Consider the following 14,460-nt stretch of genomic DNA (forward strand, 5'->3'; position numbering starts at 1 on the left):
ACTAAGAGAGCCCAGGAACTTGGTGAATGTGGCAGAGGAGGCTGGACAGGCAGGTTGGGCCCGATGGCCAAGAGCTCTGAAAGCTTTGTAAGACTTTGCTCTTCTCAATAAGGAATTACTAAAAGGTTTAGTAAGACATGCCCAGGATGGAGAGATGCAATTATGTGTACATTTTCTGAGGTTCATTGCTATAGACAGAGTTTCTGTCCAACCTGGATTGCAGCCATTTGGCCACAAACAAACACACAGAGGCTTATAAACTGTTTGGCCGATGGCTCAGGCTTCTTACTAGCTAGCTCTCTCTTAATTATTAACCCATTTCTATTAATCTGCGTATCTCCATGAGCTCTTGGCTTATCTGGTGATACCTGGACTTCTTGCTTCCTCATTAGCTATATGGTGTCTCTCTGCCTCTTCTTCCTGGAATTCTCCTCATCTGGTAGCCCTGCATATACTTCCTGTCTGGCTACTGGCTATGTATATATATACATATACATATATATATGTATGTATATATATGTGTATATATATATATATATATATATATATATATATATATATATGGATATCCCCCATCGCATTGCTGTGGCTGATATATTGGAAGCGATTAGAGTGGACACATGAAGGCCAGGAATGCAGCTGGCCAAGACAGGAGATGGCAGTGGCTTGTGGCTTTGGCAGATGGAGAGAGATGCGGCTGGAACTGAGATGTGTTTTGGAAAGAGAAACACTGGCCTCGTGATTGATTGAAGAAGCTGTGTCGGGGAGAAAGGGATCCTTTACGACGTCCATCTGAGCTGCTGTGTGCAGAGAAGGTTGTCTTCCTACATTTGCTAAGACAGGCAAACCTGGAGAGGTGACAGGTGATGAGCATTGACAGATGTTTGGGGAGGTGTGACATTGGAGATACTGTGAGACAGCTAAACCGTGCCCAGCTTACTCAGTGATAATTGCTTGGGCAGCTTGGTTTTCTGCACAGAGGCACTGATGCTGTCAGTCCTGTAGTTCCCTTCACTTTATATAAAGACATATGATGTTGGAAGATCAGGTGCCTGGCAATAAAGTGAGAAAGAAAGGAAATGGGAGAAATATGGGGAAGCATTAGCTTCATAGATTGACCTGGAACTGTTATTGATCACTTCATAGAAGAACTCTTTCAAGTAAAATGGCAGCTGTTATCTTCTGAGATAAGAAATAAGAGTTTGGAAATGATAGACAGTAACCCCAAAGTTACAAAACTCTACTGTTGAAAGCCTTCGTACAAATTCTCCATGAGATTTATTTTCTTAAAGCGAATAGAACGGTTGAAACTGCGCCCTGTTCTTCTGTTTCAGTAGAGAACTAGAAGCAAAACTCAAGTCATTTGTCATGCACTTCCATTTCCTTAATGTCTGCCAGAGCCCTGTGCCTCATTGTAAAGAGCCCACACTTTGAAATCCTCCAATTCTTTATGAGCTCTTCCACCTTTAACAAGTTCAGGAAGCCCTGAATTTTGTTTCCTCCTGTGTTAATAGCAGTGGTGGCGCACTCCTTTAATCCCAGCACTTGGGAGGCAGAGGCAGGTGGATCTCTGTGAGTTCAAGGCCAGCCTGGTCTACAGATCGAGTTCTGGGACAACCAGAGCTACACAGAGAGACCCTGATTAAAAAAAAAAAAAAAAACAAGGGAAGGAGTGGCAAATGAAGTTTCCTTTGGGGCTGGAAGAGACTTTACAATAATTTTTGCAACCAACGTGTTTACTGCTACATCTACATGAGTCCTGCAAGGCCCTGAGAGATGGGTAATTGGGTAACACGGGGTTCATGTTACTAGTGCAGTGTTTCTGACTAGTGATTTTGGACCGCTTCCTTTGCTGTTTCCAATAGTCTACAAAGCTATAAAGAGAAGGATAAAAAGATAAAAGAACTAAAAATGTGAAACATTTGGCAATATTTATATAGTAGGGAGTAAAGGAGTTGTTAGTGATGTAAGTAGAAATAATATTTAATGTTTGAGATAAGTAAATACAAAATGAAACAACTCAAAATGAAAATGGGACCTGCTGCATTTGAGGTTGTTTGTTTTTCTTTGGTTACATGATGTACAACTTTCCTCCGAGGTCTGTGAATGCAGAGCAGTTGGTATAAAGTGCTTTCCCAGCATGCACAGAGTTTGGGGTGTGATATCCCTACTGCAGAAACTAAGAGGTGTGTCATACAGCTGGAGGCAGAGACAGGAAGATGAGAATTTTAGGATCTTCTTTGGCTGTATAGTAAGTTCTGGCCCATCTTACAAAAATAAAACCAGAAACTGGTTTCTGCTCTCATAGATAAAGATTCCTACCTTAAGTCCAAAAGAAATTTTCCCCAGTTAGGTCTCCCTCCCCTCCCCTCCCCTCCTTTCTCCTTCCCCTTCTTTCAGTTTTCCAAGACAGGGTTTCTCTGTGTAGCACCTCTGGCTGTCCTGGAACTCACCTTGTAGGCCAGGCTGGCCCCTACTCAGAGATTCGCCTTCTTCTGCCTTCTGAGTGCTGGGATTACAGGTGTAAGCCACCACTGCCTAGCCAGTCAGGTCTTTTTTTTTTTTTCAGTAAGTAGTAAATATTGTTTAATCAGACCATTCTATTATTATTTTAATGCCCTAAATATGTGCAGAAATTTTAGTTGTCACAAAAGAAGGTAGAAAGTGTAATTATCTTTAGTATGTTCTAACTGTGTAGGCTAAAAGGTTTATATGCAGTGCTCGTAAGAAATCTTACAATGGCCAAATTTTTTTGTCTTCTTTATAGAAATGGACCAGTTTTGACAAGATGTAGTGCTGCAGTGTGCCTGATCAGATATGTTCAGTCATGGCATCCGAACTTTGTAAGACGATCTCTGTGGCCAGGCTTGAAAAGCACAAGAATTTGTTCTTAAATTATAGGAATCTGCACCATTTCCCATTGGAGTTGCTGAAAGATGAAGGACTACAACATCTGGAGAGGCTCTATATGAAAAGGAACTCACTTACAACCTTGGTATAGTATTTTATTACATCAATACCAGTTATCAATGTCATCCTGACCAAGATGTGTTTTAGTTTCCCATGCTATTCGGATCAGGTGTTACATGTGCAGGAATGGATATATATGTGGGCTGACCAAGAGAAAGCACAAAGTCTTCACCATAATCTATTATATGTGAGATAAAGAAACTATTTAAATTTGGGAAGAGAATGTTCTAACCAGAATTTTATTCTCACTGCTCATTATAAAATATGGTCCCCATTTTAAATAAATTTACTTCATATGGCCTTTTATGGTTATCTTTTTACCTGATTCGAAACTTGGGTTTGCCCACTGTTTCTTTTTAATTGAACCTTTCTGTGTTTTGAACTTTCCTTAAGTGTCTAGAAAGTCTGCCATACTAGTTTTATATGTATGGCAAGTATTTCTGGACACACGAGTCTGTAAAATACCTGAAATAGATGGAATGCATTATAAAGTGTATCTTTGGTTTATCAGGGAACAGATTGCTATGCATGTTTTTAGTGTTTGACATAGTTGTTCCTATGGAAGGTTGAATGCCTACCTAGGTTTTTAAACTTAAAAAATGTCTTATCTACACTTCATTAGTCTTTTACAAAATATTGATACTATGTGATGTAAGATCAGACTTACCAAGATTTCTGGTTCCTTGGGAAGAAAGGTATAAGGAATATATCAAGGATGATAGCTCCAGTTTCCCCAGCTGTGTAAAATAGTGTACAAGAATATTCATAAGCAGATTACTGCTTACCAACAGTACCCCATTGGAATAGTCTTTTCCAAGAAACTGGCCTTTACTTATAAAAGTTAAGCAGTTGGTCTTTTGTAAATGTCTGGCAATTTTCAGTTTAGGAAAATATGCCAGTATCACACAATTTGGATGTCCAAAGTGGCTCATTGCACATACCTAGTTGAAATTGGTTTTAGTTAGTGTACAAAATAATGGATCCCAATAGGTCATGTTCATGTGCACACTGCTGTCTTGCTCATATATCTCCTTCTCCTTTTCTCCTTCCCCTGTAGCCCTTTGCCATTCACCCCCACCCTTCATCTGCCTCCTTATCTCATTCATTCCAGGTTCATGCTCTGGCAGGCTAGGGAATAAGGGTATCGAGTTCTCAAGACTGCCTCCTGCTGACCTGGAGGGCGTTGACCATTTTGGGGGGCCCAAGAAAGCTGGGATGCTGCCACGTCCTGGGGTAGCTGGTTGTTTCATCGCAGTCCTGACTGTGGAACTCTGGCACCTCTTTAGACCTGGCAAGATGTTGGCAGAGCAGAGGACAAAGTTAAGTTTAGGAAATTTTTTTTTCTTAGGCCCTGGTACTTGTAGGAAAGATTGTAAGATGAGGGAGGGGGTCCCGAGATGAGGGAAGGGAGTCGCCGGACCAGGGAGAGATTGAATAATAATATCTGGAGTGAATCTGACTTGTTTGGGTGGGTCCAGTTTGGCTCCATGAAACTTAAAAGAATCCTTTGAGTTTGTGAAAACATAAGTATTAGACATATTAGCAGTATATTCATGTCAGAAATGATTTGGTTGAAAGCATTAACATTTTAAAAACTGACAGATAATCTTTAGGACAATGAAAAGTACCTTAATTTTGACCTTGTAGTTATCGAATAGTGGTGTGGAATGTTTTTTAGTACCCTGTTAGAGTTGGATTAATAGCTCATTAAAACTTTATGATTAATGTTAAGACTATGAACAGTAGCATAATGAGAAAGATCTGATATCTTGTATTTGTATATGTTACTTTGTTATACCTTAAAACATTTTTTAAATGAAGGAATGGTAAGAGTTATATTAAAATGTACCAGCCGTCAAGCTACATCAGAGTTCTTGAGAAGGATAACATTTTACTTGAGTTAATTATTGGAGAATAAGAGAGACTTGCTAGCTGGCCACAAGGACAGCCACCTCCGAGGTCCTCCATAGTTTTTGAGGGCACATGCTTTAAGGACACCTGCCTTCTCATAGTGTGGGACCTGTGGATTGGGAGTAGTAGGAAGACTTGCCTATCATTGGCCCAAGTCCTTTGTAGCAGTTGAGGTGGAAGGCAGGATTGTCCAATAGCTAGGGTTACCCCTTTTGTGGGTGGAGTTTCTTCAGTACCCACCAGTCTTCTTGGAGAAAATGGGGGTGGGGCCAGCAGTTGGCCTGTCTCTCTGTTATAAAAAGCTTTTTAATAAAACATTTTAAATGCCATGTTCTCTAGATCTCTGAGCATTTGAGTGCTGTCTGTTTAGTATATCTCAGCAGACAAAATTTTAGTTACTTGCCTTAAGCGTATAGGTGGCTAGGTAAGGCTTTATCACTGTAATTAATTGATCATTAATCTGAACTTAGTATAGTTAACTTTTGTAAACAGCTTATAGGAAGGACTGGGTGGTATAAATATTTTGTTAAGTTGAAATAGACCTTTATAACCTTAAATGTTTACCATCATTTAAAGATATATAACAATTTAGAAATATTTGAGACTTAGCACAGTTGAATTTAAGTTACATATAGAGTTAGCTTACATTTTTAAACAGTAGCTACATGTATGCATACACATGGATATGTTAAACAGGACTGAGTAAAAGTAAGAAGAACCAGAATGTGATCTCTGATTCTCATGTTGCAGCAAACAGACAGGACATTTAAAGATACTGAGTAGACTCAAAACAGCCAGTGACAAGAAAGCAGATCCGCTGCAGTTGGAACAAAAATATATGCCCTACCATGTCCTGGAAAGGCACGTCATTCTGTGCAACAGAGCCAGTGAAAGAAGAAATTAGAGACAAAAGCAAAACAAAACAAAACAAACAAACAAAAAAACCACAAAAAACAAAAGGCCAGTCTGTCCCTCTGCGTATTCGAGGGAAGGGAGTAGGCGGGCCTACAGCTAGGCCATGTGGTCAAGATGACTGCTTCCATAAACAAGTTCCCATCACACAGAAAGTCTCAGAGCTTCCTGAGCAGATGCTGCCTCAGGCCAGGCCACTATGAGCTGCTGGCATCTGCAGGGAGAAGAAACCGGTTAGAAGGGCAGCAGAGGTAGGACAGACAGGAGAGTGAGGGACTTTCTGAACAGGAGCATAGGAGTTTTAGAGAAACAGGACACTCCCAGGTGGAAGGAGGTTCCCGCCTTGAGACTGGCTAGCCATGATGGCGCTGGGAAGAGGAGGGACGCAGACAAGTTTAGGGAAAGAGATTGTTTGGCAGAGAGGTAGAAGGAAGCTTGGATATATGGTTCCTCCTTTCAAAGGTCCCGTAAATGTTCTGCTCTAAACAGCCGTTGAGCGGCCAGTTTGGCGTGTATTCCCATGGTGAGACAGAAAATGGCACAGCTTGCTCTTGGAGCTTGTTAGCCCACGAGCACGGCTAAGGATAAGGCCTGAAAGGACTCAGCAGTCCGAAAGATGGTAAATAGTAACTGCCGGAGGCTTAAAGCTGAAACAAATGTACAGTCAGCGAATGCGGAGCTGGACCTTATCCGTGGGAAATGTACCAACAAGGAGAAGGGGTGCCTTACAGGGTCTTGTGAACGGGTAGATGAGAAGTAAGGTTGTCGGTTCGAGATCAGGGTCCCCGAGTGTCTCCAACACCCACCAGCAGGCGACGGGAGAGATTATGGAGAAAGCTTGTCGGGCTTCATGGTACCAAATGTTGTTCTTTTGTTTATATTTCAGAGAGTGATGGAGCACGAACCAAGAGATTCATTAGCCACATGGAGCTTACTAAAGGGGGAGGGAGAAAGAAGTGGAGGAGAGGGGCAGAGAAGGGAGAGTAGGGGGTTAAAGAGAGAGATAAAGAGAGGAGAGAGGGCAAAGAGGAGGGGCAAAGGGGGGGAGAGAGAACATGTGGAGGTGCACGCTTAAAGGGGGGGAGCTTGCACGTGCGTACTGAGTCCTTAAGCAGCCCCCGTAACTCATGAGGCAGCCATGATGTGGCCACACAACACAGGGCCCTTTGAGCTGCCTAAATATCTGCCTGAAGGCCAGTATGTGTGGCCCACCCATCATCATGGGGTGGTGGTGTTAAAATGTCTAGGTTTATCCAGTAACGAGACACAAACCGTGACTCAGTCATCCCACGTGGAGTTTATTGGTAGACAGGGAGGGAAAGGGGTGAGGTAACCAACCTGTGCAGAGCTGAGAGAGAGAGAGGGAGGGAGAGAGGGAGGGGGAGGGATGGGAGATGAGAGTAAAGGAGAAGATGAGATGGAGAGGAAGACGAGAGTAAAAGAGCATAAGCAGGCAGGGGTCAGTCCTTTAAAGGGGTCCTTTGCACCTGTGTGGTTCTCACAGAACTCTGGGCTGGCCAGAGTGCTGCCTGAGTGCATCCTGCCAGGTAACAGGGCAGGCCAGCATAATGCCTGAACCTTTCAGGCGGGGCCAGTATAATGCTGAGGTTCCAATCATGAGTGCCACCTTGCTTTCTTATGGTGTCCTCATATCACTGGATGATGAGGGATCTTTCCTGGGTCTCTTTTTATAAGGGTACTTATCCATTCTTGGTGGCTCCGTTTTCATAACCTGATTACTTACCAAAGGCTCTAGGTTCAAATACCATGATCCTGGGGATGAGGATTTGAATGTAAATTTTAGGTAAGATGCAGCATTCAGACCACAGCCCCTTTCACTCCCTTGTTTACATTTATATGGCTCTACTGCATTTCTTGATGTCTCTTTCCTTTTTAATAATAAAAATAGATTCATATTATACATATTTCATTGCAAATTCCTTCTTTAAAAAGTACTATCTTTAGTACTATCTACTAGGTTAGTAGATAGAAATGTGTCTTTGTGTCTTAGGTTTAGGAGAGTCTCAAAGGGATAAAAGAATGAATGCTGTGTTACAAGGTAGCTATATTTGGTTTAAAGTACTTTGAAGTAGTATTTTATTATGTAGTATCCTTTATTTGTATAGCTAAGAAATTGTCGAACTTTTTTTCAATGTAATATGAGCTGATTGTGTAGGAACACTGTTATGTAATTAAGAGGTGGATACAAGATAGTTAGGGGTGAGCATTGGGTACCCTGTTGTAATATCAGTAGTAGGGAGGCTGAAGCAGGAGGGTCATTCATTTGAGGCCAGGCTACATAGCAAGACCCTGTTGCAAACAAAACCAAAACCAAACCAGCCCCCACCCCAAAAAAACAAAGGCAGGTAGGAAACATGATTTGGGGCCCTACAATTTGTTTTAGAAAAGAACTTTTCTGCAAATGCCATAGTCTCTGGCATTTGGATGCTTGGACCTCAGTTGGTGGCCCTGTTTGGAGGAGACTTCTTAGGACATGTGACCTGGGGTCCTGGGGATATGCCAGTCAGGAAAGTACTTGTTGGGCAAGCAGGAGGTGCTAAGTGACCTGTGCCTATAACCCCAGCACTCTGGGGAGGTAGCGACAGGCAGCTGCAGGAGCTTGCTAGCCAACCACCCTAGTTGAATGAGCAAGCTCCAGGCTTAATGGGAGATCCTGTCTCCAAAAACATGTTGATTGAGGAAGACATCAGCCTCTGACCTCCACATACATGTGCCATACATAAACATGCACACACACACACACACATATATATATACACCACAGGAATTAGTACCTACTGTGAAAGATTATTAATAATGTTTTAAAAACTATGAGAAGACATTGTAACTCACTATCTGAGTGGAAATTGACTTGACACTTTTTTTGGTGGTTTATACCCTATCTAGTAAAATTGTATATCCAATAGGAAGAAAAAAAAACAGATGAACAAGGATATTCATCATATGCCAACATAATAGCATGATGAACAGTTGTTTTCATAAATGTATTATTATGGTTGGTTAAAACCTAATAGCAGCTAACTCGTTTTGAATCTTTACCAAAGCGTTTGTGTGACAACAGATGCCAGGCGTTGTTCTGAGCGTTTGCATGTGTTATTTAATCCCGAGAACAATGCTCTGCTGCAGACACTTTCATTTCCCCACATTTATAGATGAATAAGGTATTGACAGGACTGAAGATGAGAGAGGGAGGGTGGACCTCAAGGCCCCTACGTAGCAATAGCGAAAACATAAAAGGATGTGCTGTTACATCTGGCGATTATATCATTTTCTTTTTAGATAAACACTTTAAGAAGTTATAAGAGATGGTTGCCATATAGATTCTAAACGTTTTGATTTATAATGGTGAAGACTGTATGTAGTGTTGACATAAATGACTCCTTTGAAGCTGGTGGCCAGGTTAGAGCTAGAAAGTCAATGAATGCCAGGGGAGTTACACACTTACAGGTTGAACATTCCTTTTCCAAAATGCTTAGAACCAGAAGTAGCTTTAGATTTTAGGTATTTTTCTTCAGATTATTTATTTGTATGTACATAGTTAATTTGGGGGATGAGACTCAAATTTAGTCACATAATTTCTTTGTATTTCATACCTACCTCATGCACATAGCCAGAAGTTAGTTTTGTGCTATATTTATAAAGAACACCTGGGTTTGACTACATCCTATCAGAGAGGGCAGGTGTGGGCTTTTCCATTGTGGCATTGTGTTGGTGCTCAAAGGAATTGGATTGGAGGGCTTTTTGGATTAGATGCTTTACCTAGAATAGAAGCTGCCTCAATACTGAAGCAGCTTGAGGGAAAACAGTAAATTAAGGTGGTATAAAAGAACATTGCACAGTCATGTGAGGTGAGAGAGAGAGGAGAAAAGGACTAAGTGTGTCTCCTTTTGAACTCTCTCATGAGGAGTTTCTCTCTTTGTTGTTGGTTTTGTTTTGCTTTTTTTGAGACAGGGTTTCTCTGTGTAACTTTGGAGGCTGTCCTGGAGGCCAGCTCTGTAGACCAGTCTGGCCTTGAACTCACAGAGATCCGCCTGCCTCTGCCTCCTGAGTGCTGGGATTAAAGGCATGTGCCACCACTGTGCAGCCTCATGAGGAGTTTCTTGTTGCTCTTCAATCTGTTGGACCCATGAGGTTTCAACTGCTGCAGTAGGGTAGGCTCTGTAGTCACCCTGGTTGTACTGCTCTCACTCTAGCTGTGTATAAAGCATCCTAATTATTTCTTGTATTGCATAGATAGAAATAAGTAAGTCTGTCATGTGGTCAGGTTTTTCAGTGATCTATCTGTTTGAAACAGGGTCTTGAAGTGTAGCCCAGGCTGGCTTTGAACTCGTGCATTCTTCTTGCTCCCACCTCCCAAGTGCTGGGATTACAGGCATAAACTTCCAAGCACAGCAATCTGCCTGCATTTTAGTATTTATGTGGTGTAGTCCTAGAAAATCCATCTGTAGAAGTGTGAGCAAGGGTGCAGGGAAACCCCTGAGGTGGACAGCTCTAAGGGTGAGAAGAAGGTTTAGCATGAATATGTAACTGTTGCATGGCTCTCTCTCGGTGATAAAGAGGGAGTAGCCAGAGGCATTTGGGGGAGTCCAAAGCTGCCAAGGCTACCTGTTAGGGACAGAGAGAGTAGCCAGGAAGTTGAGGAATGCCTCGGCAGGTAGCTTCAGAGCTGAGGAAGCCGTAAGCTGAAACAGCCTGTGTGTGGGCGTGGGTGTGGGCGTGTGTCTCATTGGGGAGATTGGCATGAGCAATTGGGCACATAATTTCTAGTTACACAACATTTGCATATAAGGGCAGTCTTATTTGATCAAAGTTCACTCCTCAGCAAAGCTGGGTCACAGACTGCAGCTCCATGGTGTCAGGTCATAGCATTCATGATTACCAGTTTATTTTTAATAAAAAATTGTGTTTCAAGACAGGGTTTCTCTGCACAGCCCTCGTTCTTCTGGAACTTGAACTGTAGACCAGGCTGCCCTTGAATGCAGAGATTTGCTTGCCTTTGTCTCCCATGTGTGCACCATGCCTGACCTCTGTTGAGAATTTAAGAATGAGCACATTATATTTACATCATTTATTTCCACCTTCCCTCTCCCCCTGCCAGTGCCTCCTCCCTATTCCTTCTGCTGTTCTCAACCTCTTCTTCTGTATTTACACACACACACACACACACACACACACACACACACACAGTATTGCTTGAGTGTACATGTGTTTAGGGCTGACCGCTGTGATTGTATAACCTACTGGGAGACTCATCTCTGGAAAAAGCTGATTTTCCTTGATCAGCAGCCTGGAGTTCTGGATGCTCTACATCCTTACCAACCTTAGTAGTTGCCATTACTTTGTTGTTTGGTTGTTGATACACTGTCTTAGTAGCTGTGAGGTGGTACCTCGCTGTGGTTGGATTTGCACCTCCCGGAGGCTGAGGGTGTTAGGCATCTTCCCATGCCCTTACTGGCAACATTTGTGTGTTGTGTTAGTTAGCTTTCTATTGCCCTAGCAAATTCTTAGGTAACCGACTTAGCTAAGGCTTCCTTTGGCCTATGGCTTTAAAGGTTCTTGTCTACAGCTGAGGAGATCATAGGGAACTCAATGGGAGTGCTGGGTAATAATGGTGGTGAGTGTATGGGGGAGTGATCTGTTCCCCTGAGACTGGGAAGCAACAGCAGAAAGAATGAGAGAGGAAAGAGGAAGGCAGGGACTCAGTTCCCCGAGTTAACATTTCTGTGCACTAAAGACTCACTGCCTGCTCATAGCATTGCCCTGGGAAGCAAGCCTTTAATGACGCCTGAGCTCCATCTCTGACGTGTTCTTTTAGTGTTAGTCCATCTTTGAGTGGCCTTTTTGTCACTGAGTTACAATAGTTCTTTTATGTTCTGGGTGCTAGATCCTTATCTGCTGTGTGTTTTGTAAGTATTTCTCTTACTCTGTACATTGTCTTTTATTTATAATGTCCCTTCATGTACAAAAGGTCTTAGTTATGAAGGTTAACTTAATCTCCTTTTTCCTGTTGTAGTTCATGTTTTTATATACCATCTGTGAATCCACTGCCAAATCCTAAAGTAAGGAGATTTATTTCTTTTCCTTTAAATAATTTGTTTTCATTTTATGGGCGTGGGTGTTTTGCTTGCAGTTGTGTTTGTGCACAACATGTATGCAGAGCCCATGGAAGCCAGAAGAGGGCGTTGTATCCCCTAGGACTGTAGTTAGAGATGGTTGTGAGTTACCATGTGGGTGCTGGGAATTGAACCTGGGTCCTTTGGAGGAGCAGCCAGTGCTCTTACCAGCTGAGCGTCTCTAGCATCATATCCCCATGTTTTGTGTAAGTGATAATTCCAGAACTTGCAATTGAGTTAATTTTTTTGTATAGTATGAAATATGGATACAAAGTTATCACCATCACCATCATATTATTATTATTTTGTGTTTTTTCAAGATAGGGTTTCTCTGTGTAGCCTTGGCTGGCCTGGAACTCACTATGTGAACCAGGGTGTCCTGGAACTCACAGAGCTCCACCTGACTTTGCTTCCTGAGTGCTGGGATTAAGGGCATCCGGCACCATGCCCAGCTTTTATTATGATTTGGGTAACTGCTCTAAGGTAAAATGTGTGAACCTTGTGAGGGGTGTTACTCGATGTTAGACTGGAGGAGGTGCTGGACCTCGAGTCCTAGCAGGGTGTAGCCAGCCCCACAGGTGTTTCCTAGTCCTGATGCAAGCAGACTCTCAGGTCTTGTGGGTTACTCTGGCTTGAGGGACACATTTGGGTGAAGCTGTCGCCATCTGGTAGTCACAGTGGAGCAAGTGAGTCCTTTTGAGAGACCAGGAGAGACAGACTTCCTGGAAGACACACAGACAGGCAGAGGGGCCCTGGCCAAGTGATAAAGGTGACAAACTTCAAGATGGCCAGCGTTTACCTCCCCCTCCTGACTTAAGACAAAGGCCTCCTAGGCGTCTGTCTCCACCAGCAGCCCCTGCTGAAGCACTGGGTCGAGGCCTGCTCCTCGTGAGTCAACAACCACCTGTCTGTCTTCAGACTGGCCAACCCTGCGTTAGGGGCGGAAATCTCCCCAGACTTAGAAAACCCAGCCCTCAAGAAGAGACTGGCTGTTGTGGCTCTCGGAGTGTCCCCTCACCCCCAGTAAATGCCTTTTTTGGTCTGCTGTTTCTGTCTGCCCTGGTTTGCAGTGTTTGAGATTTCCTTGATGCTATCTGGCTCAAGAGTTTCCCCGCCTTTTAGTTCTTTCATAGACAGGAAGAAAACAAGAAAAACAGAACCTGATCAAGACCCCCAGACCGTATCACTTTTGCCCTAGCTTCTGAAGGGGAGGGGCAGGAAGGACAGATCTGCTGTGTCTTATAAAATACATGTCTCAAGTTGCAAACATTTAGAAACCTTCAAATTTAAGGGGAACTTGAAAGAAACATTTTATGCCAGCTATACTTGTTAAAGTTTACTTTTGCATTGGTTACGCAAAAAATTTGTGTATGTAAATGTTGGTGGGAATTCTATTTTCCATGAAAATGTGGGCTTAGATAGAAGGGAGCGATATTACAGAGCACCAGTAGGGGTCAGTCATGGCCCACTCAGCAGACAGCTTCCTAGGCTGTTTGAGCTTTCTTCACAAGCGAAGAATTTACTTTTTTGGTTTTTTCAAAAGGCAGAATTCTCATGAACTACAGTCTTCTCCAAGTTAGTGCACCTGTTTTTAAACATAAACATAAACAAAATGTGCTTAACTTGTTAATAAGCTCATACTGATGCCTGTCTGTAGCAGAAGTATGGTCTCAGTGCTTTGTTATAGCTCTGACTCAAAAACCAAAATGCAGAAAGCAGCTTATCATGGAATGCTCTCTGATAACACCAAGTAGGCATCAGGAGTAATCGAGGGTCATGCAAGCCAACCAGAGACAATATTGCTACTCTTAGCAGATGAAGCTAGATGAGGCTCTGACGGCCTTTCTTCCCTGCCCCAGTTTTTGCCTAAGAGGGACACTGACGATTAAGCCCCCTGCCCTACAGTTCTTCAGTGCTGCTCAATATGCCCATAATGGAAATGTGTGTTGTTAAGAGGAAAGATACCAGCACTAAAAGACTGTTCCACCACCTGTAATGTTATTTTCTTATTTATTTAATGCATTTTTCATACCGACTGCAGTTTTCCTCCTCTGCTCCCAGTCCCGGGTCCCCCCCCCCCAATCTATCTCCCTCCCTTGCCACTCCTCCTCCTCAGTTTAGAAAGGGGCGGGCCTCACATGGGTTTGGAAAAACATGGCGGGCGAGGCAGGACTGAGCTCCTCCTCATATTTTCTTACCTAAATAAGCCAGTGGGTTTCTATTGTTTTTGTTTTTTGCTAGTCCTTAGAAAAGCCCATGTGTCAGTTATTTCTCTTATCATTGTGGCCTGTCTCCCCATCCCCTACTCTAGGCCTTACTTCCTGAGGCTCCACAATCTGCCCCAAACAGCACCACCGCCCGGCCACCAAATGTTTGAACATGGGTCTGTGGGAATGCTTTGCATTCAAACCTTTACAGTCCTTGCAAGTTTGTGCAAAACCCACTATGTATCTTTACCCTTGATTTTCGTTTACTTTTTAAATCTGCATATGTTTGGAAGGATGTGTGCATGTGAGTGTGGGTGTCCGAGAGT

At 42.9% G+C, this 14,460-nt stretch overlaps 1 protein-coding gene across 4 annotated transcripts in view; it reads left to right on the forward strand.

Moving 5' to 3' along the window:
- The window catches only part of Lrrc28 (leucine rich repeat containing 28), a 124,301-nt gene that overhangs the window by 1,551 nt on the left and 108,290 nt on the right, over window positions 1–14,460 (forward strand). Inside the window, exons 1-2 of one of the 4 annotated variants that reach the window (XM_040730489.1) lie at window positions 713–863; window positions 2,768–2,995. In XM_040730489.1, coding sequence (XP_040586423.1) covers window positions 2,828–2,995 — 168 coding nt within the window. In that variant the 5' untranslated portion in view covers window positions 713–863; window positions 2,768–2,827. Of the gene's footprint in view, window positions 1–712; window positions 864–2,767; window positions 2,996–14,460 lie in introns of those variants that run through there. The other 3 variants (XM_040730481.1, XM_040730483.1, XM_040730476.1) reach the window with 3 other exon arrangements.

This window comes from Mesocricetus auratus, unplaced genomic scaffold, assembly GCF_017639785.1.
Source record: "Mesocricetus auratus isolate SY011 unplaced genomic scaffold, BCM_Maur_2.0 Super-Scaffold_4256, whole genome shotgun sequence".
Lineage (NCBI taxonomy): Eukaryota > Metazoa > Chordata > Mammalia > Rodentia > Cricetidae > Mesocricetus > Mesocricetus auratus.